At 43.2% G+C, this 25,140-nt stretch overlaps 1 protein-coding gene across 1 annotated transcript in view; it reads right to left on the bottom strand.

The window, feature by feature from the left end:
- The window catches only part of LOC115087279 (lysosomal-trafficking regulator-like), a 1,534,685-nt gene that overhangs the window by 74,031 nt on the left and 1,435,514 nt on the right, over positions 1-25,140 (bottom strand). Inside the window, 2 exon segments of the mRNA XM_029594260.1 lie at positions 4,813-4,910; positions 19,638-19,777. Coding sequence (XP_029450120.1) covers positions 4,813-4,910; positions 19,638-19,777 — 238 coding nt within the window.

The following is a 25,140-nucleotide window of genomic DNA, read 5'->3' as shown; positions in this document are numbered from 1 at the left end:
GTCGCAGCCACCACAGGAACCACAGGAACAGCAGGAGCCACAGGGCCTGGACGGGAAGCCGTTTGCATCTGTACAAAGGCATTAATCCCCTTAAATAGATCCACCCAGGAAATTGAAGCAGCCTCTAATCGCCGGGGTACAAGATCCCCCGGGATTCCAGATTGGTCGAGACTGCCCCCTAAATCCGGGGTAGCCCCTGGGGAACTGTCCACAAATCGTGGCTGAGACCGGTCCTGGCCTAAGGGTCCCACGGCCTCCTCACATTGGGCACATAGGGAGTCTGGTTCTTCACTGAGCGTGGCCCTAAGCTGGCATGCAGAGCAGAGGCCAAGGGCTTTAATGCCTGAAGCAGGTGGCGCCGTCGATGAAGACGCTGCTGCGTTCTGATCCATTGAGAAATATACGCCGAATGCTTAATACAACAGGCGCGCAATAATAACAATATGCGGCAGCAATGGGCGCTTAATACAAGAGGCGCACAATAATAATAATATGCGGCAGCAATATGCGCTTAATACAACAGGCGCACAATAATAAGAATATGCGGCAGCAATGGGCGCTTAATACAACAGGCGCACAATAATAAGAATATGCGGCAGCAATGGGCGCTTAATACAACAGGCGCACAATAATAGAAATATGCGGCAGCAATAGGTACAATAATAATAAGAATAATGTCGTCAGCAATAGGCGGGCAAGAACACAGCCCAAATGCATGCAACGTGCAATCAGCAGTATGCAGTTAGCAATATACGCCCAATAGCATTCAATAGGCGGTCAGCAATATGCAGTTAGCAATAAATGCTCAATAGCATTCAATAGGCGTTCAGCAATATGCAGTTAGCAATATACGCTCAATAGCATTCAATAGGCGCTCAGCAATATGCAGTTAGCAATATATGCTCAATGGCTTTCAATAGGCATAAAGCAATATGCGGTCAGCAATATACGCACAATAGCATTCAATAGGCGTTCAGCAATATGCAGTTAGCAATATACGCTCAATAGCATTCAATAGGCGTTCAGCAATATGCGGTAGCAATACACGCTCAATAGCGTTCAATAGGCATTCAGCAATATGCGGCCAGCAATATACGCACAATAGCATTCAATAGGCTTTCAGCAATATGCGGTAGCCATACACGCTCAATAGCTTTCAATAGGCCTTCAGCACTATGTGGTCAGCAATATACGCACAATAGCATTCAATAGGCATTCAGCAATATGCGGTCAGCAATATACGCTCAATAGTATTCAATAGGTGTTCAGCAATACCTTTCAGGAACTGGCGGTTAGCAATACACACTCAGTGGAAATGCTCACAACAATAAGGCCATATACGCACAAGGAGGAATAAACGTGCGCCGATTACCGGCGCCCTACCTGAACGAGGCCCACAAAATGGCGCCCTCCTTGGCTTGCCACGCCGCCGATCCTCTGTTCCTTCGGAGACCCGAAACAAGAGATGTACGCCTCACCTGAATCTCGGCGCTTCTCGGCTGGAACCCAGGCGGTCTCCGGTTGTGGGGAGAGCGGGCAACTACCTTCACCACCGCGTTTAAGGATCTGCAACCGCTGCCTCGTCCACGCCGAGACCGAGGCGCCTCGTGAGCCTCACCCGAACCTCGCCCGGGGGCTGTGTCCCTGCCGCACTTCGGCCGGACCGAGGACTTCACCTCCGGGGTGATCACGGGAATCACCCCGGGCAGCTCAACTGGGGGAGTGACCTTCGGGTATCACCGCAGGAGCGCGGGGCTCGAGATTTGCACAGAAAGTAGAAAGTAGAATCTAGAATTATAAGAAAAGAGAAAAAGATTAAAGTAGTCTTGGAAAGCACGCTCGACTAGCGTGCAGGCACTCCAAACTGCTTTGGAGATGGAAATTACTGAGTTGCTACGCTTCCTGTGGGGATATATATACCCCCGTGCTGACGTCAGATCCGTCTCCAACTGCTAGCACGCGGATACTATCCCATTCGTTCTGAGTCCATCTGGCTACACGCCAGGAAATTAGTCTTAAGCTTGGAGGGTGGGTCAGAAAGGTGTGGACCAAATAATAATGTGAGAAAAAAAGTGATTTTTGTGATATATTTTATGTCTTGACTCAAATAACAACAACTCCTGATTTCGTATTTTTTCCCCAAAATCTTCAATATTTCCTGTTTTAACACATGATATACCGTGAGCAGAAAACCCTCCTCATCCGCATATTTTGCATCTGTTTTGTATATTTGCATAAAAATTTGCATAAAAATCTCGCAATGTGATATTTTTTCATGCGATGTGAAACATTTTTGCACTAAATCAGGCATTAAGGGGTAGATTTACAAAAAGGGCGCCCTCGCGTACTTTTGTAGGCGCATCAGGCGCAAACAAAAGTACGCGGGATTTTAGTAGATACGCGCGTAGTCGCGCGTATCCGCTAAAATCCTGGATCGGCGCACGCAAGGCTACCGATTTCGTGTAGCCGGCGCGCGCCGAACCGCGCAGCCTACCTCCATTCCCTCCAAGGCCGCTCCGAAATCGGAGTGGCCTCGGAGGGAATTCGCTAACGCCCTCCCCTCCCTTCCTCTACCTAACCCACCCCCCCGGCCCTGTCTAAACCCCCCCCTACCTTTGTTGGGGGATTTATGCCTCCCAGAGGGAGAAGTAAATCCCCGCGCGCCTAGACGCGACCCGGGGGCGGTTCCGGAGGGCGTGGCCACGCCCCCGGACCGCCCCGGGCCGAAACCACGCCCCCGGGCCCACCCCTGAAACGCCGCGTCCCGCCCCGAAAACTGCGCGCCGCTCGGCCCCACCCCCAACACGCCCCCCTCGGAAAACCCTGGGACTTACGCGAGTCCCGGGGCTCTGCGCGCGCCGGTAGGCCTATTGAACATAGGCGCACCGGCGAGCAGGGCTCTTAAAATCTGCCCCTTAATGTGCAATAAGGCTGTACTCATATGAAAAAGCCCTATTGTAGTTTAGCGAATGAGCCCTTATATTTGTACCTGAGGCAATGGAAGGTGAAGTGACTTGGCCAAGATTGTAAAAAGTGTTAGTGGGATGTGAACGCTGGCTTTGCCAGTTCTCAGCCTATTGCTCTACCTACTAAGTTAGTTTTCCACTCCTTGAACCCTAGTGATAATGTTAACTGTGTCCTCATTTAGTGAATGATCCAGGGAGGGAAACACATGAGCAAATGCAAATATGCCACAACAACTGCAAGGCATCTGGTGAACCTTTGAAAAGCAGACACCAGCTGAAGTTAGAATATGGTATTCCTACATCATGTTTAAGATCTGGATAATTTACAAGAAGATTAGATGGGCAAATAATAGTATTTTTCGCTCCATAAGACACACTTTTTCCCCCCCCAAAGTGGGGGGGGGGAATGTCTGTGTGTCTTATGGAGCGAATATAAAAAAAAACACCCATAAAACTAACTACAACCCCCCATCCTCCTGACCCCCCTCCCCCAAGACCTGCCAAAAGTCCCTGGTGGTCCAGCGGGGGTCTGGGAGCGATCTCCTGCACTTGGGCCGTCGGCTGCCAGTAATCAAAATGGCACCGACGGCCCTTTGCCCTTACTATGGTAGCCCCGGACCCCCGCTGGACCACCAGGGACTTTTGGCAGGTCTTGGGGGGGTCAGGAGGGTGGGGGGTTGTAGTTAATTAAATTTAAAGGGTTGGGATGGGGTTTGTTTTTTGTTTTTTCCTCCCCACAGAAAGAGAACGATAAATGTTTTCTGATCTGGGGAGTGGCCTGAAATGGCCCTCCCTAGACCCGAAAATGAAATGGGGACAAAAAAATATTTTATGCACTCCCCTAATTTGCTCCATAAGATGCACAGATGCCTGGGAACAGAGCTGGTTTAGCACACCATTTTTTTTTTTATTTGCCCCCTCTGAATCCTTGGTGCATCTTATGGTCAGGTGAGTTTTATGGAGCGAAAAATACGGTAATTGAAGTGACTACATAATCCCAGCAGTATGAAAGCTGTTTTAATAAAAAAAAAACACCCAAAAAAACAAACAATAAAAGTTATTTAGTTTGTACTCCCTACTGAACTGTATGAGCTCCATCTTCAAAAGCATTTACCCATGTAAGTGAGCTTTTGAAAACTGCTACAATAAATGCCATTGAATTGGCCACAGGATTTACGCATGTAAGTGCACTTTAAGCACATAAATGGCTATTGAAAATTGCTAAGATAGTATGTTACATTTACACAAATAATTCTTTTGAAAATTCATCTGTATTACAATACTGTAAATCTAAATAATAAAATTTCCTGATACGATATAATACAATTCAAGAAACTCAATATGTTGTGCAATCTAGGTGGGAATTTTTAGGCTTTCAGGGCTGTTTGCAGGTCTTTGCAAGCTCATTTTCAAAGGGCAAATCTGCAGTTCCCTTTGAAAATCTATGGGCATGCACACTGCAGGTACAAAAGTACCAGCAGACTTTGTACCTGCTTAGGAGGTGCAAAGTTTGTGATGGAAAATAACAGTAATTTCAAAATGAAATCACCATGTATATAGCCCCAACTAAGCTCTACGTCCTCTTCCCCACGGGTAAATCTATGCATGTTGTGAAACACATATAATTTTACACACACTGGGTTGGGGGAAGAAGAACTTTTTCAAAACTCATTTTTACACAGGTAAGTACATTTCTTCCTGTGTATAAACTTTTGAAAATTGTCCTTCCCAGTTTTAAGTATCATAAAATAAATTCTTCAGCTGTTTAGAAGATTTGTGTTTTATGATAAAAGTTAGCTAAAATGAGGACTATGAATCTTAATAGATCTTTACTTTGTATACTTACCTGAATCACAAACAGTAGCAATATCACCTGTTGTTTCACTAGCAGATACAGCTGTCACAGGACTCTTGTGTCCATTAAGACTTTGAACATAGCACAACCTGAAAAAAACAAGAAATAAAACCCACAAAGAAATTACGGATGACCATAAAACTGCCTTTGTAGTATCTGAACTGCCATGTTTTCAAATCCTTGAGCTATCCTGAAATGACATAACAGACTATTTAGATATCAGATTGTAATGAAAAGTTATATTCAACTGAGGCGATATTATGTCAACTAGATATTTATTTTTATTTACTTTTAATTTAGTAGTCACCTGATTTGAAAGAAGCTTTAGGCAGTGTACAACAAATAAACAACAGACAATCATACAATCAAAATACCATAAACAACCTATAAGATTATAAATACAGCATTGTAAAAACCTACTGTAATAAATAAAATGCACAAAGTGATAAAATAGTTAAGTCTTAGACAAAATTAAAACAGGTTGTAAGTAACCATGCTTTGCACATTTTTCTAAATGTCAAATAATCCCAAATTAATCTCAGTTACTTCAGAGCAGAGTTCCAGAAGAATGGGCCAAAGTATTAAATATCTATTTTTTTCATTTCCATATACTTAATATCTACAATGGAAGAGGTGAAAAGCAGAGCATCCTGTGATGAATGTAGGATCTATTTATTTGCTTTTATATACCGAAGTTCATAGGAAACATCACATCGGTTTACAATGTAATAAAATATAAAACACAATTAAAAGTGTACAATAAGTTATTTATTTATCTGGAACATACCATTGCAACTTTTTTTTTTTAGATAATGCGGGCTGTCAAGTATCAGGGTAACAACCCTAGAATTCCAGGCCAATCAAAATGTAGGCCATAGTATTTTTCAGCCACATTAACTACTTTTATGTAAACCAATATAAAGGGCATTACTATAATCCTGATTAAAGTGTGGCATTGCACCAGGTTCATGGACTCCACAGGTAACCTGGCATCCAAACACCTGGGAGGAGGGAGGACAGGAAGGCTTACCGGCAGGCTGGAGGGACAGTGGGGAAGCAGTTGGCAGCAAGGCAGGGCATGGATGGTGGAGCATGCAATCCATGTGGTCCAATGATATCATCGGAGAAACCAAATGGCCCGTTGATGTCATTGGGGCAACTGCGGGCAAAATGCACTCAGTGCCAGTGCTGTGGTTCCCCTCCTTTCGGAGCAAGGAGGTCCATTGTGGAGAGGGGAAGTAAAGGAGAGTGGGGCTGGCATCCATAAAATACAACTGCCCATTGGGAATTTTAGGGAGGAAACTGAGTTGGGCGGAGTGGGGGATTAAAGGCAGGAGCAGCTCTTGGATAGGTCCCTTGCCTTCCTGCTCCCCACATCATAGACACTGCATTTTGGTGACTACACTGTCCCACCCCCTGTTCATCATTCAGGCTACCTGTAACTTAAAAAAAAAAAAAAAGGGACAAAAATATAATGGCTAAAATATGTAAAAAATAAAATATTTTATAGTAAAGGAGAAGCTTGATCAGTTTCAGCCAACTGGTCTTAAAGCAAAAGCAGATCAGTTCCATCTATCTTTTCTTTTCATTCACAAGAAATTCCTACTCTCAATCAAGCAAGACACTTAGGAATAATACTACATTGTACTTTATCATTTAAGCAACAGGTTAAAAGTATCATTCAAAAATCATATTGGAGGCTTCAAATGCTTCTTAGACTCCACAGATTTTTAGAATCCACAGATTTCTTTTGCTTTTTTCAAACTATTTTTATGGAAACACATTCATAGACAGTAAAATATAACCAAAACACAAACAGCACAAAAAATATCAGTGATCTCCCCACTGTTCCATTTTTTCTACCCCATTTCTTACCCAACCCCATAGTAATTCTCATTACCATGATCATCATCATCATCTAAAAACCCCTCCACTCAAAATATCTTCAAACAAAAGAGCCTTCTCCACAGCAGGTCCTAACCAATGGAACTCTCTCCCTTCAGATCTTAGGCTCGAACAATGCCCCATCACATTCAAAAAAAGACTTAACACCTGGCTTTTCACACAAGCCTACGCCTGAGTTGGACTTTACAAACACCCTCCCTTCCTGGACAATTTCATTTTATCCCACATTGCTTAATAATCCTAGAATTAACTGCAAATCCCTCCTGCCAATTTTCAACCACTTGTTACATGATTGATTCATTCTAATCGCTAGTCTATAAGATTGCTGTTATTTAAATGATGTTTTTATAATGTGTTATTTAATTCAATTTTTTCCAAGTTCCTCATTTTCCTTGTTCTCTGTAAGACACAAGTGTTAAGTCATTTCAATGTTATATGTAAACCGAAGTGATTAGTAACATTGTTACCAGAACCTCGGTATATAAAAAATGTTTAAATAAATAAATAAATAAATAAATAAATTACCATACAGTTCAGGTGCCTTATATAATTTCCCTTCTAAAATGATAGCACACAGCTTGAACACTGATATCTGGTATGATATTTATTTTTATTTATTTATTTGAGTTTTTCTATACCGGCATTCACGGAGATTCGTATCATGTCGGTTTACATAAAACAGGGGTGATCAATACATTATAAACATGCTTAAATATAACATAAGTATACATTTTATACATTTACAAATTATAACAAGTTATAAAAGTGCACAGAAAAATCAGTTACAATAAAACAAGGATGGTTCTAACTGGGAGAAGAAGAAGATGATGATAGAAATTTAACAAGAATAAGAATAAGAACGTGCAGTGTTTGGTATGTCAGTATCAGTTTAGTGGGAGATAATCCGTCATTCTGTATTTGGTGGAAGAGCATCAGTCAGAGTCCAGAAAGGCTTTCTTGAACAGCCATGTCTTAAGTCTCTTTCTGAAGGTTGGAAGACATGGTTCCTGTCTTAATTCTAAGGGGATTGTTGTTGCGAGCACAGGATTCTGGAGTCGATGGTGCGGGCTTTGTGCGCGTCACTAGCTCATAGGAGAGCAGGAGCCTTTGGGCCATGGAAAGGCTTGAGACAGGATACGAGCCGCACCCCATAGTGAGGTGTGTGTGCAGGAATGGGCGGAATAGGAACAGAGCTGGACGGAGCGGGAACACTGGGCAATAACATAAGCCTCAGATGAGGACTTGGAGCGTGGAACATGAGAAAGACCAAAGAGAGTTTGGAGCACAGAGTCAAGGAAGAGCTTGGAACTTGGGGACTCTGGAGCTTGGGACTCTGGAGACTCCGGCGTGGAGCCTTGGACACAGATGAAGAGCCTTGGAGACTTGGGACATAGATGTGGAGGCTTGGAAGCTTGGAAAATAGATTTGGAGACTTGGAAGCTTGGATCGTAGATGTAGACACAGAGGGGGGCGAGCAAGACCCTCAGGCCCCTACACAGCCCGGAGGCTGGTCATGGACCACGCTGTCCCCTACGCCCCCTACACAGCTGGGCGGCTGGTTGCGGACCACGAGGGGAGCGGGACCTGCTCAGGATGTCTCACAGCACAGGAGCGAAGTAACCCCTTGGAACCTCCGGAGTCGGAACAGGCGAAGATAAAACTTGGAACTTGGATTAAAAGCAAGGAACCTCCAGAGGCACGGGTTATTCGGGACCTGGAGCATCAAGACTGGATACATAAGGCTGGGAACATCTCGGGACTTAGAACATGGAGCATCTCGGGACTTGGACTCACGGAACATGGAACATCTAGACAAGGAAACCTGGAACATAGAGACAACAGGAATACCGGAACAGGAACCAACGAAGGACACTAAGCTGAACGGAACTCCTCAGGAACATCCAGGCGGATGTGAAGATGCTGCAGGAATGGACCCTTAAATAGGGCTGACCCAGGAAGTAGGCGGAGACTGGACATCGGTGGGGCTGTGGCCACTTCCTGTCACTGGCCCTTTAAAAGGGATGAAGAGCAAAGAACTTTTTAAACAATTTATCTTTATCCTGTTCTGAGATACAAGAAATAATCAAAGTCCAAATCTTTCCTGATGTGGCTAGGTCCACTCAGGTAAGAAGGAGAAGCTTTTTGTCCCTAAAAAGTAAAGTACTAGCAATGGGGGCAACCTTTTTCTTGAAATTCCCTTGTCTTTGTTTGATTAATTACCAAGGAAAAAAAATTTGGTTTTATAGATCCTCTTCAGTTAGAAACTTTATTGTTAGATAAAAATCAAGTTTCAAGACCAGAGACAGAAGCCTAAAGGAAAATGCTAACTCCTTCTCCTATATTATATTCAGTATATTGTTAATAGCTGGATAATTTTTATGTTTTAATATTTCCATTTTTCTCCTCCAATTATGGGGTATAAATAGACATGCAATAAATAAAGTAGAAAATTTTTCTTTTTCTTTATTATGATATAGTAGAGTTTACATTTCCTTTTTATTTCTTGTATGTTATCATTTATTTTCCTGTTTCATGATGTGTAACATTGATGAAAATTAATAAAATTTAAATTAAAAAAAAAAAAAGGGATGAAGAGGCACGGCCTCATGCCTAAGAAAGGCCAGAAGCAAGGCAGGAACAGCACCCTTGAGAGCAAAGATAAATTGGTGTCCAACCAAACACCTAAATTTCGTGCTAATTTAGTGATCGGTATTTCATCATTGCCTAATTTGATACTAGTGGGGGGAGCATTTGTAGAGTCAGATATAAAACTGAGGTAGAGGAGTTCTGTTTTCTTCCTGTTTAATTTCAATCGATTATGGGCCTTGCCCCTCACCTCTCAAAAGCTTCCACTACCAACCCTATTTCCATACATTTCCTTGAAAACATAGCATCATACTTATATATCTTTCACGTATGAGAGTTACTTTCCTCTTTTTCATTTGTGCCCTAGCCTTCCCTACTTCCTGTCTCAGCTTCTCCCTATACCCCTTCCAGCGGATTGAAAGCTCCTTTCATTAAGAGAGATCAAGATACAATAATATGTGTATGGGTGCCATTCCCCCTTAACATATATTTCCATGGCAATAAAGCTATCATACTCATTTATCTTTTAGAAGTAATAATATTTAGGAATACTTAACTACAGACACAGTGCAACTCATTAATTTTCCATATTGTATCTATAAAGCCTTGGTATATCTCCAAATGCTGCCAAGGCTTTGAAACATATAACATTTAGTAGCAAGTAGTCTCAGTATGGTGGTCAAGCCATAAATTTACACATGTTTTATAGTTCTGCAGTTTTCATTGTCTCTACTGTGAATCGCAGCTTGTCTGCTTTTTCCGTGAGTGTTCTCATAAACATACCACTCTTGAAAATGGGAACCTTAAGAACATAAGATATGTCAGCCTAAGAGTCCATCAAGCCCAGTATCCTGTCTCCAACAGTAGCCAATCCAAGTCAAAAGTACCTGACATGTACCCAAAAATTAAATAAATCCCTTGCTACTAATGCTGGCAACAATTAGTGGCTATTCCATATTGATTAATAGCAGTTTATGGACTTCTCCTCCAGGAACTTATCCAACCCTTTTTTAAATCCAGCTACATTAGCTGCCTTAACCACATTTTCTGGCAATGAATTCCAGAGCTTTATTGTGTGTTGAGTGACAAAGAATTTTCTCTGATTTGTTTTAAATGTGCTACCTGCTAACGTCATGGAGTACCCCCTAGTCCTTGAGTTATCCAAAAGGGTAAATAACCATTTCACATTTACCAGCTCAAGTTCTTTTACCATTTTGCTGTTTATTCATTGAATTTTCATTAATTTATTGTCTTTATTTTCCTGTCACGACTCGATGCCGCGTTCGTCTGTTTGCCACGTGTGTGGGTCGGTCCGCGCCTGGCTCTCCCAGAGAGGGCCTTTGCTTGGCTTGCAACCCGGGGGGGGGGGGGGGGGGGGGAAGGGGCTGTCAGGAGCCAAAAAAAAAAAAATTAAAATGGCAAAACTAGTTAAATCAAAGTCTGCCCCAGTCCTGATTGGGACGTCTGCTGCAATTCACTCTGAGGCTGATCAGTTCCCGTTCAGCATGGGAACGGGGGACCATTTTCTAGTCATTCAGGGTTGTGTCTATTGCAGCGCTGGGGGAGGGGGTTTTATCTCCTCTTTCTCCCCAGCAAGGTTTCCCAAGGGACAGGGAACCTTTACAGCCTAATTCCCCTGCAATGGAGGACAGCATCGAGGGGGCCTCTGACTCCTCTTCCTCTTTTTTGTCACAATTTGTGTTATTGCTTCATAAAGCTTACAAGGAGAGGAATTTAGGGAAGCTGCAATCTGTTAAAAAAGGTCATTTCTCAAGGATCTAAGCCCTCTGCTAAGAAAAGGTCTACCTCTAAAGGAGGTGCGGAGCCTGCTCAGCCTAAGCGTCCCCGTCGGTCAGGGGTTCCCCAGATTACTACGGATACTTCTAGTCAGGATTATGATCCAGATGACCTAGACTTACTGCCCAAGCCCCCATAGGGGGTGGATGTAGACCCTGATTTACAGCACCAAGGCACAATGCGTGGGGCACATTCTGCTGAAGGGGATGACCCTAAGGTGGTGCGCCTCTTTAGAAAGGAGGAGTTGGGTCCCCTTATTCCTTCTATTTTAGCTGAACTGGGCATTGAAGGTCCCCCTGAGGAACTAAACTGGGTGCTATGGATCCGGTGTTGCTGGGTCTGCTTCTTCCTTTCTCTTTCATTTCTCGGCTACAGATTTGCTCTTCCGGGAATGGGATACCCCGGACCTGGGATTGAAAGTGTGTAAAGCCATGGACAAGCTATATCCTCTGCCAGAGGATGCTTTAGAGCTGCTTTGAGTACCCAAGGTAGATGCAGCAGTGTGCGCTGTTACCAAGAAGACCACGATCCCGGTTACTGGAGCTACAGCACTCAAGGACCTGCAAGACAGGAATCTGGAGGTGCAACTTAAAAGGATTTTTGAGGTTTCAGCACTGGGAGTGCATGCGGCTATTTGCAGCAATTTCGCCTTACGAGCGGGTCTCCAATGGATTCAGCAGTTGCAAGCTAACGCCACCTTATCGGATGAAGAGACAGCCCAGGCAGGTCATCTGGAAGCTTTGGTGGCGTACAGCGCAGATGTACTACATGATCTACTGCACACATCGGCCAGATCCATGGTTTCAGCTGTCTCAGCTCGTAGGCTCCTCTTTTGAGAAACTGGTCGGTGGATGTCTCCTCCAAATCACAGCTAGGGTCCTTGCCCTTCAAAGACAAACTACTTTTCGATAAAGACCTGGAAGATATGATCCAATCTCTGGGGGAGAATAAGATTTCTAATTTCTCCCTGTGGTTACGAAACCAAGCGAAGAGCGGTGCAGGACACTTTGCAACTAGGGGCCATCGTCTCAGTGCCTCCGGAGGCAAGAAGGAGATGCTGTTACTCCATTTACTTCATAGTGCCAAAAAAAGAGGGATCCTTTCGGCTCATTCTGGATCTAAAAAAGTAAATAGATGTTTCCGGGTCCCCCAGTTTCGCATGGAGACGCTCTGGTCAGTCATTGCCTTGGTGCACAAGGGAGAGTTTCTAGCATCCTTAGACCTCACGGAAGCAAATCTTTATATAGGCATTCAGTCAGACCACCAGAGGTTTCTTCGGTTTTCGGTACTGGATCAGCATGTTCAGTTTCAGGCTCTGCCCTTCGGTCTAGCCACAGCGCCCAGGGCATTCACCAAGGTGATGGTGGTGGTGGTGGCATCCCATCTCCGCAGGGAAAGGTTGCTGGTGCATCCTTACTTGGACGATTGGCTGATTTGTGCAAAATCAAAAGCGCTTTCCCAGGAGGCGATTCAGAGAGTACTTCAGCTCCTGCAATCGCTGGGCTGGGTGGTCAATTTCGCCAAGAGCCGACTGGAGCCCACTCAGTCATTGGAGTATTTGGGTGCTCTATTCGACACTCAGCAGGGCAGAGTTTTTCTTACCATGGAACTCATCTCCAAGCTGCAAGTCCAAGTAAGAGGTTTAATGCTCAAGCACCCACCCAGAGTTCTCGGGTCGATGACTTCAACATTAGAACTTGTACCCTGGGCCTTTGCTCATATGAGGCCTTTACAGTCCGCCTTGCTTTCCCGATGAAACCCAGTCTCCGAGCTTTTTCATCTACCTTTGCCGTTTATGGAGGCAGTACAATCCAGTCTCTACTGGTGGTTGGTGACGGACAATTTAGTCCGAGGAGTTCCCCTGGAAGTGCCCGACTGGACAGTGGTCACCACCGATGCCAGTTTCTCTGGTTGGGGAGTGGTATGCCAAGGAAAATCGGTACAAGGACTTTGGTCTCCCGTCGAATCTCTCTGGTCGATCAATCGACTGGAAACCAGGGCGGTATGGTTAGCATTGCAAGCATTCCATCCTCTCCTCCAGGGCAAGTCGGTCAGAATTCTCTCAGACGATGCGACCATGGTGGCGTACATCAATTGCCAAGGAGGAACCAGAAGTCAACCGGTGGTGATGGAAGCTCAACAACTGATCAGCTGGGCAGAACAAAACTTGGTAAGCATAGCAGCGTCTCATATCGCCGGCGTGGACAACATGCAGGCAGACTTCATAAGTCGTCACCGTCTCGATCCCGGGGAATGGGAATTGATGGACGTGGTTTTTCAACTCATTTGCGACGCATGGAGCACGCCCAGCATGGATCTCATGGCGACGTTTCGGAATGGCAAAGCTCCATGGTTCTATGCTCGGCGGAGAGAGACGGGAGCTGCCTTGGCCCACAAAGGTTCTTCAGTACCTCTTTCCGCCTTGGCCATTGATCGGCCAAGTGCTCAGGCGGATAGAGACCCATCCAACGGAGGTCATTCTGGTAGCTTCAGAATGGCCGAGACATCCCTGGTTCGCGGACCTTCTCAATCTTGCCATGGACGGCCCGCTGCGGTTTCCAGTTCTCCCGGACCTGCTGCATCAAGGGTCTGTTTGTTTGGAAGAAGTCGATCGCTTCTGTCTAGCGGCATGGCTTTTGAAAGGCAGAGGTTAAGTTGCAAAGGCTGTTCTCCAGCTGTAGTAGCCACGCTCCTCCGATCGCGTAAGACTTCTACCAATCTCACGTATGTTAGAGTATGGAAAGTTTTTGAGACTTGATGTCTGGACTGAGAGGTCATGCCTACCTGATATCTTCGGTATCAGATATTCTGTGTTTTCTACAATCCGGTCTAACGGTTTGTCATGTAGTTCCCTCAGAGTGCAAGTGGCAGCACTTGGTTGTTTGCGTGGATCTGTCCAGGACATAGCATTAGCTGCACATCCGGATGTAGTTTGTTTTCTTAAGGGAGCAAAACACTTGCATCCTTCACTTCAGCATCCCTATCCGTCATGGAGTCTGAATTTAGTCCTCACTGCTCTTTGTTCGGCGCCTTTTGAGCCCTTGAAGAGATCAACTCTAAAAGTTCTTACCTTGAAGGTGATTTTTCTGGTGGCCATTATATCAGCTCATAGGGTGTCGGAACTCCATGTAGGGAACCCTTTTTGCGGATTTCGGATTCGGGAGTTTCTTTAAGGACGGTTTCATCTTTCTTGCCAAAAGTGGTTTCCTCTTTTCATGTCAACAATCGGTTGATCTGCCAGCCTTCAAGGAGTTAGATCATTCGGATCCTTTGGCTGGTGACTTGTGGAAGCTTGACAATCGCAGAGCTTTGCTGCGTTACCTAGAGGTTACCAATTATTTTTGTGTGTCTGACCATCTCTCTGTGCTGTGGAGCGATCCTAAACGAGGACAGCAGGCATCCAAAACTACTATAGCTCGTTGGCTAAAAGAGGCCATTAGTTTGGCCTATCTCCTTCGGGGTGGATCCCTTCCTAAGGGTCTGCGTGCCCACTCTACTTGTTCGCAAGTGGCATCTTGGGCAGAGTGTCAGATGGTATCACCACAGGAGATATGCAGGGCGGCTAGGTGGAAATCCTTGCATACTTTTGCAAGACATTACAGACTGTATGTTCAGGCTCCAGTTGCGGGAGGATTTGGAGAGGGAGTGCTTCAAGTGGGCCTCTCCAGATCCTATCCCAATTAAGGAAGCTCTGGTACACCCCAGGAGTCTGGACTGATCCAGGTACGTACAGGCAAAGGAAAATTAGTTTCTTACCTGATAATTTTCGTTACTGTAGTACCACGGATCAGTTCAGAATCCCACCCATCTCAGACATGAGAGAAAGGGAGAGTCCACTTGGTTCTTATATATTATCTTATTTCAGATTGGCAGAGTTCTGAATTTTTGTCCTCAAGTGGTTGTCAAGGTTCAGGCCCTGGGAGGGTTCAGTGGACCAATTTGTTTCTTTTACTGTATATAGTTATAATGGTTTTGAGATTTCCATTCTGCTTTGACATTAAGTAATACTGCTGGACTATAGGTGGCACCAGCCTATTTATAGGCGGAATTTGTTTTGATAACTGCTCTGTCTCCATTTGCTAGAGGGGGGCAAAACCCAGGAGTCTGGACTGATCCGTGGTACTACAGAAACGAAAATTATCAGGTAAGAAACTAATTTTCCTTTTTATTTGCCAGTCCCTTCTTAATAATTCCTAACATTGTTTGCTTTTTTGACCGCTGCAGCACACTGAGCCACTGATTTCAATATATCAAGTATGATGCCTAGATCTTTTTCCTCGATGGTAACTTCTAAAATGGAATCTAATATCATGTAGCTACAGCATGGGTTATTTTTCCTATATGCATCACCATGCACTTCTCCATATTAAATTTCATCTGCCATTTGGATGCCCAATCTTCCAGCCCTGCAAGTCTTGAACAGCCACTGAGTTTTTAATTTGAATAAGCCCATATAGCATTTGTCCCAACTTATTTCCAACCTGATTTAATCAAATTATAAATAATTCATTGAAGAGTATTGATAATGTCTTTGGCTTCCTCCACTTGATTAAACATTTGCACTGTTCCCATATATCAGACTTGAAGGTGCAAGGGAAAATGTAAAGCAAATTTTATTTGCTTCTGTGCCAGAGTCACGTATAGAGGGTTACATTCTTTAAGCTTTGTGGATACTTTATAGGAGTAGCTTTGGAAAATGCAGATAGTACAATAGTGGATAGTACAATCCTGATATTCTAATTCTTTATGTTATCAAAACATTTGCAAAACATGTTTATGGGCAAAGTGGTGCCCAAGTGGTGTGCTCATTCTGTCACCAGGATGCCTTGCAGTTCTGCCAGATTTAATGCTTCCAACTATCATTTCTCCAGAAAACTCTGAAAACTGCATTCTTCAATACCCTCAGGTAAACCTATAATTTGCACATTATTTCTTCACACAAGATTTTCCAAATCATCTATTTTCTCCTCTTGTGAACTAATTTGTTTCTTGAGTGTAGCAATTCATCCCTCTTATGCCACCACCTCATCCTCCATTACTGATATTATTTATTTTATTTATTTATTTATTATTTTTATATACCGACATTCGATCTCAATCGAGATATCACACCGGTTTACATTATATTCTCCCTTCAATGTTATCTATTCTTGGGCCGAACTCTGAAATACTAAACTTTAAATCTGCTATTTGCTCAGATATTGAGCTTAGCTTGTCATTGAAAACATTTACCACTGCTGTTGTCAGTTCAGCCACTACTCCGCTAGAAAGGCAGGTGCGATCATATTTTCATGAGCGGCAGCCATTTTGTTATCAATCACATTTGATTTTTCTTTGACTTTTGTTGCCATCTTAATGGGCATACTTCCCAGTGATTTTGCATAAAGCGATCTGTTTTCAGCCAGTTTGAACAGTGTGTGGTAATTAATTTCATGCAATCGTGGGGGATGGCATCCAGAGCTCTGAGAACGATGTCTTCCCAAGATCACCACATCAAGTGACTTCATCCACAGATTTCTGGACAATGCTACAGGTTCTGGTGATCACATACATTGACTACTGCAATCCGCTCTATTTAGGATTCCTGTATTATGTTATAAAATCCCTACAAATGATTCAGAATTCAGCTACAAGAATACTTACTGGGTCTAATAGATTTGAGCACATTACTCCAATCCTCTGTGCTCTGCATTGGCTACCCATTAAATAGCATATCTACTATAAAATTTTATGCATGCTGCACAATGCCATGAATGATACAGTATCATTATGAATTAGTACTCTCTTAAAATTTTATCGACCAACATGGAGTATAAGATATGAAAGCCAATGCCTGTTGAACATTCCAAGTCACAAAACAATGAAAAACCGCAATAAACTACTGCCTGTAGCTGGGCCACGAATGTGGAACTAATTGCCACTTTTCATTGAGAAAATTGGAAAATTCTGCAACATTCAGGAAGCAACTGAAAGCTCATCTATTTAGACAGGCATTCTATTAGATGAAGTACAATGCTTGATGCTTGATCTGTTTTATATAGAAGCATAGAAATTATGCCAGAAAAGGACCAAATGGTCCATCCAGTCTGCCCAGCAAGCTTATGGTAGCATCTGCCACACCATTCAGGTCACCCCTATACTTAGTTTCCCAAACTGTCAAAGTCAGGGCCCTTGTTGGTTGCTATCTGAGTCCAATTCCCCGTTATGCCTTGCCATTGAAGCAGAGAGCAATGTTGGAGTTGCATCAAAAGTATCAGGCTTATTGGTTAAGGGTAGTAAAAGCCACGTCAGCAAGTTACCCCCATGCTTGTTTTCCCAGACCGTTAAATTTAATGTCCTTGTTGGCTGCTGTCTGAATCTAATTACCCTTTTCCTCTTTTCCCCCTGCTGTTAAAGCAGAGAGCAATAATGGAGTTGCATCAACAGTATAAAGGCTTACTGGTTAAGGGTAGTAACCGCCACACCAGCAAGTTACCCCCATGCACTCTTTTCTTCATTTCCATTCTCTAGCCTTTAAGGATCCATTCAAAAGAAAAATATAGGTTTGTCATTTGTTGGTACAAGTTAACTTATATTTGTGATTTTAATGAATGTTTTAAATCTGTAAGCCGTCTATGACATAGGACAGTGTGGCATATAAGTATATGAATAAATAAATAATGAATAGACCAATGGGCTATCTAGCTGACAGTGGGGCAGTAGCCAGCTTTGTTAAGGCTCTGCTCTCATTATCAGTTAGAAGCAGGGACCAGGATACAAGGCAACTATGTCCTGTGAGTCCAATTCCATGACCCCAGTCTGGCGCTTGTCCTGTTGGTAGAGGGCCAAGGCCCATGTGGCTATGGGTTCACACATTTCTGCTGAGGAGACAAGGTATGTGCTGACTCCTACACCTTCTGGGTAAGACAGGAAGTGGGGTTCCCAGGGCAGAGGTAGAGCTTGGTCATGTGCTTCTGCTGTAGGCAGGCCAGGGAGAGGGATATGCATGGGTGTAGGCGCTTCAGTGACAGTGGAGGCAGGAAGAGGGCTGTGTGGTGGGGTGGTGAAAGTGTCTCTCAGTCCCACTTGGTAGCTCTCCAGCTAATTATGCGGGTTCTGATATCAAGAGACCACGTCTTTCTCCCTGTTGGAGTATAGACTCTGTCCCCTGGGTGTGAATGCCATTCTTCTGAGGGAACTAGATAGGCTGCCCTCCTGCTCCTGTGTGGCTTCCTTCAACCTCTTCTCAGATTCTCATTTGGAGGTGACCTGGACCCAGCTGAGCCTTCTATTACCCCTTCAGGACAAATGTTTCCCCAGAACTCCCATTATCAGGGTTGGCTTTTTGGGGGTATGCAGAGTCTGAGGCAATGGGCGGTGCACACACAGAACCCATGGTTCCAGGCCTATCAGATAGGTAGTGTTGTGTTTGAGGTCGGCAGGCTGCTCCTGTGCCCCAACACTCTTACCTCCATGGCTGGACCAGCCACTCTGCTTCTTGTCATGGCCAGGTGCCACCAACACGCCACTGAACAGGATGCTGTAGCCCTAATCAGCTGCGCTCCTCCTTAGGAATGCACATGCCCGACGTCTGCTTATTTAATGGGCCCACAGTGGGAAAAACCGCAAGGCGCATACTGATGACCCTACAAACTCAGCCCTATAAAGGGCCCTCTCTGTCTCTCCCTCACTGCCTCAGCACCAGATCCAACTACCAAGGTAGTGTATGTTGCTTCTTCATCTTCAGCTTGTTCACCTTCATTTTCACCTGCAAGGCTCCTCCCTGCAGGTAGAGCCAATCTTGCCTCAGGCCAAGGGTCCACAGATACAACAAGTAGTGTCAATTCAGGTCTGCAGATCCCTCCCAATGTTTCAAACCGGTACGTGGTTGCAAATGGTGGTCCTCACCAAGATATGCAGACATTTTATAACATATATGTGCATGTTATAAAATAGCCTGGCCACGTGCACATGTGCACACAAATCCTGCTTCTACCTCGTAAGCTGGGGGATTTTAAAAGTGCTGCATGCTGATGCAATTGCCAATTAAACCAGTTCGTCCCCAGTTCATCCAGTTAAGGGATAGGTCCTTCAAACTCCCATAGTTTTAATAGCCTTCATTCCCCCCAGTTAGTCCCAACCCTTAAAACTCTCCAGATCTGCCTAGTTTTCTTTATTTCATAACTTATATCTCCACTATAGCAGAAATAAATTTATAGGCAGGGGATCTGGGCGCATGCCCAAGCGCATATTTACGCGCAAAGAAATGCGTATTTCTCACCTCTTTGTGAAAACTTTTGAGATGTGCATGCTGCAGGAGATATGCAAGTATCTGGCTGGCTTTAAAATCCGCTCGGTGCACGCTAGCCCGACTTGTGTGTGCATCCCCTAATTGATGTGCATGCTGGGCTTTTAAAATTTACCTTTATATGTCTATATCAGATAAAGTTTGCTACTGAAACGGATTGCAATAAGCAAAAACACAGTCATTTATAACAGGTAAAGAAGAAAATATATATTGATTTTTTTATTTTAATTTATCACTGTACCTGTTTAAATCCCATATAATGCAGCTTCCATCTTTGCTTACGCTGATTATTATACTGTATGGTTTACAAACAAACAAACTGGTTATCTCTGCTGTGTGACCATACAGATGGACCTCTGACTCCACCTCTATCTCAGATGGCTGAAACACAAAATAATATTAAAATACCATGAAGAAAACACATTGGAAATAAAAGTTCATTTAACAGTTGCAATATGTTCCACAGAAGCAAATTCATATGACAACTCTTATTCAGTGCAATAATTGTGGATCTCTACTCCAAATGCAGATTATCTGGAAACATAGAGCTTGTACCATCTGTTTGCAGTTTTCTACACTAATAAAGAAGTTAGCTGATGTTAGAGAGGAACTGGTTATAATTATAAGATTATAAACAAAATATAAGCTTGGGAGTGAATGCCAAGGTGGTGGCATGGATTACAAGCTGGCTGATTTATAGAAGTTAGTCTATAATGGTAAATGGAACCTACTCTGAAGAGAGAACTCTGTTAAGTGGAGTGTCATAAGGATTGGTGTTGGGACCAGTTCAGTTCAATATTTTTCTGAGTGACATTGCTGAAGGGATAGAAGGTAAAGTTTGTTTATGTGTGGATGATACTAAGATCTGCAACAGAGTGGACAGAAGGAGTAGAGAGAATGAAATGTGATTTAAGAAGCTTGAAGAGTGGTCAAAGATTTGGCAGTTGGGATTCAATGCCAAGAAGTGCAAATTCATGCATCTGGGGTGAGCTGTATGTGATGGGGGGTGAAAGACTAATGTGCATGGACCTAGAAAGAGACCTTGGGGTGATAGTGTCTGGAAATCTGAAGACAGCGAGGCAATATGCCAAGGCGATAGCTAAAGCCAGAAGAATTCTGGGCTGCATAGAGGACTAACCACTATGAAAAAGGAGGGGATAATCCCCTTTTACAGGTTCATGATGAGGCCTCACCTAGAGTACTGTGTTCAATTCTGGAAACCGTATGTCAAAAAGGATAGAGACAGGATGGAGGCGGTCCAGAGAAGGGCGACCAAAATGGTGCGGGGTCTCCATCAAATGACTTATAAGGAGAAGCTGAAGGACCTAAATATGTATACCTTGAAAGAGAAGAGGTGCAGGGGAAATATTATACAGACCTTCATATACCTAAAAGATTTGAATAATGCACAAACTTTGAACCTTTTCCATTGGAATGGAAACAGTAGAACTAGGGCTCATGAAATGAAACTCCAGGGGGTTGTCTCAGAACCAACATCGGAAATATTTCTTCATGGAGAGGTTGGTGGATGCTTGGAATGCCCTTCTGGAGAAGGTGATGAAGATAAAAACAGTGAAAGAATTCAAAGGGGCATGGGATAAACACTGTGGGTCCCTAAAGACTAGAGGAAGGAAATGAATAAAAGGGTGCATGGTGGAAACATGCTTGGTGCGAAAATTACTACCCTTAGTAGTAGCACTTTGAATATGGATCAACTTGAAATTTTATTGGTATCCAATGAGGATTAGGGAGTTTGTCTAGTTTATGCCCCTCCTAATTTGTTAACTTCTCCCCCTTCACTGATTTCAGAATTGTCTTCTTTGGACATGAAAATGAAAGAATTGCTGGTAATGGGGGATTTTAATTTGCAAATGGATTGCCATGGATTGCAAATGGATGGCAACAAATGGTTAATCAGTGCACCCATAAACAGGATCACTTTTTAGATTTAAAATTTATTAAAAAACAATCCATTTGGTTTAGTGATGTTCACTGTTCTTATTCGCAAGTACCATGGTTGGATCATTTTTAGTCTCTCTAATTGTTTCAAGGCGAGCCCTATCTTCCCGGATGTTGCATTTTGTAAAGACTTCACTAACGTGTTCCTTCTTTGAAATTGACTTGTAAAAGGTTTGGATTCCTGAACTAGACAATGGTCAGGTAAATTCTACTGAGCAAGCAGTTGTCAAATGGGAGGTTACATTGAAAAATGCATTAGAATTCATAGCGCCAGTTAGAAACAGTGTCAATTGAGGATAAAGAGCCCCTTGGTTTAATAAGGAGTTAGTGACTGATAAACAACAATTAAGATGTTTGGAGCAGAAATGGAGAAAAATCTCCAATGAGAGTAACAGAGAAAATTATCTTCTGGAATTGGAACATTATAGGCAGAAAGTTGATTTGAAAAAACTATTGTTTTTCTCCTCCAAAATACAGGCAGCTGCAAATCGCGCAAAAAAGTTGTTTTAATTTGTAAATTCTTTGACTTCTACTCCAGCTTTTCTTCAAGAAATTAGAAAATTGACGTTAGAAGTTGAGCAAATTGATCTATTTTTTCATGCAGTTTAGTTAATGATAGTGATGTATCACTGTTATGAAATACATTTCAAGAGGTCTCCAGAAAAGAGGTTCTGGAAGTTGTTGGCAATATGAAAACTAATTATTGTCCTACGTCTGAATGCTCTGCTTCGCTAAAACTTTTAAGAGATGATTGGGCAGATTTTCTCACAACTTTTGTTAACTACTCTTTGTCTGAGGGCCATGTACCTAAGGTTCTAAAAACAGTGGCAGTGAAGCTGATTTTAAAACAATCTCATGGCAATGCTCAAGATCTTAGTAATTTTAGACCAATTTTAAATTTGTTTTTTTTATAAAAAATTTTTGAAAGAGTAGTTTTGTCTCAATTGGAAACATTTGTGAATAATCATAAGATTCTAAATCCTAAACAATATGGGAAAGATTTTCAAAGCCTACGCGCGTAAATCTAGGCGGATTTACGCGCATGGGGGGGGAGTTATGCACGCCGAGCCTATTTTCAGAAGGCCCGGTGGCACGCATAAAGTCCCGGGACGCGTGTATGTCCCGGGGTTCGAAAAAAGGGGCGGGGGCAGAGCCCCCAGGCACAGTGGCCATTTGCTGCTGTGCCCAGGATCGTGGGCCGGTCGTTGGCAGGCAGGCGCAACTAATAAAATAAAGGTAGGGGGGGATTTAGGTAGGGCTGGGGGGGGCAGGGAATGGAGGGGAAGGGAGGAGAAGGTGGGGGGGGGGGCCAAAGGAAAGTTCCCTCCGAGGGAATGGGGAGAGCCATTGGGGCTCCCCTAGGGCTCGGCGCGTGCAAGGCGCACTAGTGTGCACCCCGGCCCCGGATTTTATAATATGCGTACGGATGTTATAAAATCAGGCTACTAAAATCTGGCTCTATGGGTTTAGACTCACTCACAATACTGAATCTTTGCTCTTATCTCTAGTAGATACTTTTCATAAGGGTTTTGATCGAGGTCAAGAGTACTTTTTAGTATTCTTGGATCTAACAGCTGACTTTGATACCAACAATCACAGCTTGTTGCTGGCTAGAGTTTATCAGATGGGAATTGGTAATATGGTATAGAAATGGCTCCAGTCTTTTTTAACAGATCGAACCCAGGAAATTGTGGTTGAGGGTCACAAGTTCTCTCTTTTTTCCATAAAAGCATTGCCCCAAAAGGTTCAACTCTATCAGTCATGCTCTTTAATTTGTACTTTACGCTATATATAAAGTGATGGCTGATTTGGATAAGAACATAAGAAATTACTATACTGCAGGGCTTCCCAAACCTGTCCTCGGGTTCCGACAGCCAGTTGGGTTTTCAGGATATCCACAATGAATGTGCATGAGATAAATTTGCATACCGTTGAATCTCAGTATATGCAAATTTATCTCATGTATATTCATTGTGGATATCCTGAAAACCTGACTAGCTGTGGATAGGATAGGTTTGGGAAACCCTGCTATACTGGGTTAGACCAAGGGTCCATCAAGCCCAGCATCCTGTTTCCAAGAGTGACCAATCCAGGCTACAAGCACCTGGCAAGTAACCAAACACTAAGTAGATCCCATGCTACTGATGCCAGTAATAGCAGTGGCTATTCCCTACATCAACTTGATTAATAGCATTTAATGGACTTCTCCTCCAAGAACTTATCCAAATCTTTTTTAAACCCAGCTACACTAAATGCACTATGGCAACAAATTCCAGAGCTTAATTGTGTGTTGAACGAAAAAGAATTTTTTCTGAATAGTTTTAAAATGTGCTACTTGTTAACTAATGCAGATGACATCCAGATTTTATCCCAAACAGGGATCTTTTCCTGATGCCATCAGTAGGGTTTCTACCTGTTTAAAAAGACTATCTTGGTTGATGTAGAATAAACTTTTATTGAATTTGAAAAAAAAAATAGTTCTTTACATGGTGAGATGTCCATCTGATGAGGTTCTTGTAGACAACAATGTTGTCTCTATTCTTTCCAAGGCTCATAATCTGGGGGTTATTTTGGTCTCTAAATTGACTATGAAGCTTCTAATTGCTAGTGGTTAAAGGGAGTATTACAAATTTTGACTTTTACGCAGAATGCCTTCTTTTTAAAATGAGGATGATTTAAAAATTGTGATGCACTCTCTGGTTATCTTCTCATTTGACTACTGCAGTTCACTTTACCTAGGATTACCTAACACTACTGTTCGTGCCATGCAATTGTACAAAAAGCTGCTGCTTGCATTATCTCTGGGTTCCTCATTGTGACCACGACTCCTGTCCAAGTTTCATTGGTTACTTAAAATCTGGCACATCAAGTTTAAGATTGTGATCTTCGTAATTAAGGGAATTTGTAGTTAGTGCCCCCTTCCTTTAATGTGGCATTGTAGCTTTACCAGCCTGTCAGAAGTTTGCGGTCCAAATCCCGAAACTTGCTTTGTATTCCCTCATTTAAGGAAATCAAGTTAGATGAATTTAGAGAATGCTTATTTTATGTGCAAAGGACGATAATTTGGAACTCTCTTACTGATATAGTGAAGACAGAACCCTCACTATTGAGATTTACAAAACTTGTTAAATCATTTTTTCATGAACAAGCATTCCGTACTGGGATGTGTTGACTTTTAGTTTTATTAGTAAGTATTTCTTTTTTTTTTGTCAAAATCATTTTTATTAAGGAGCAACACAGGTACAACTAGAACTATAACTTGGGGGAAGTGAAGGTACAATGTGAGCCAGAGATTAATACAGCTTTGCACGACAAGAACAGCCCCCAAAGTATCAAAGCCAACTGTAACAACACCCGGTGTACTCTCTATTTGAGGTCCATCGGACCAGAATAAACAGACCAAACTCAAACCATATCCCACTACCCAGTCACTCCACAGACAACCACAAACATTCGTCACACTACACACAACTCCCTCCCCCCCCACCCCTGGGAGACAACCCCTCCATGACCATCATCTATAGACAGACATAGTAAGGAAATATCAAACGTCTTTTAAAGTCCAGTTCCCGCCGTAGTACACAGTAACTGCAGATCAAGCGCCATTGTACAGGGCAGTCCAAGCGGCGTGGGAAATCCAATCAATTCCAGGAAGGATGATATCCAGTAACAAGAAGAGTAGATTGGATTTCCAACGGCAGTAGTGTATAGCAAGTGGACCAGCAAGACTTATAGTTCGAATCCTGTTCTCTTTCGCTGTTCAGTGCAGCCAACCGTTCCATTTG

Source organism: Rhinatrema bivittatum, chromosome 3 (genome assembly GCF_901001135.1).
Source record: "Rhinatrema bivittatum chromosome 3, aRhiBiv1.1, whole genome shotgun sequence".
NCBI lineage: Eukaryota > Metazoa > Chordata > Amphibia > Gymnophiona > Rhinatrematidae > Rhinatrema > Rhinatrema bivittatum.
The sequence above is the reverse complement of the archived record's forward strand: the minus strand, read 5'-3'. Positions and strand labels throughout refer to the sequence as shown.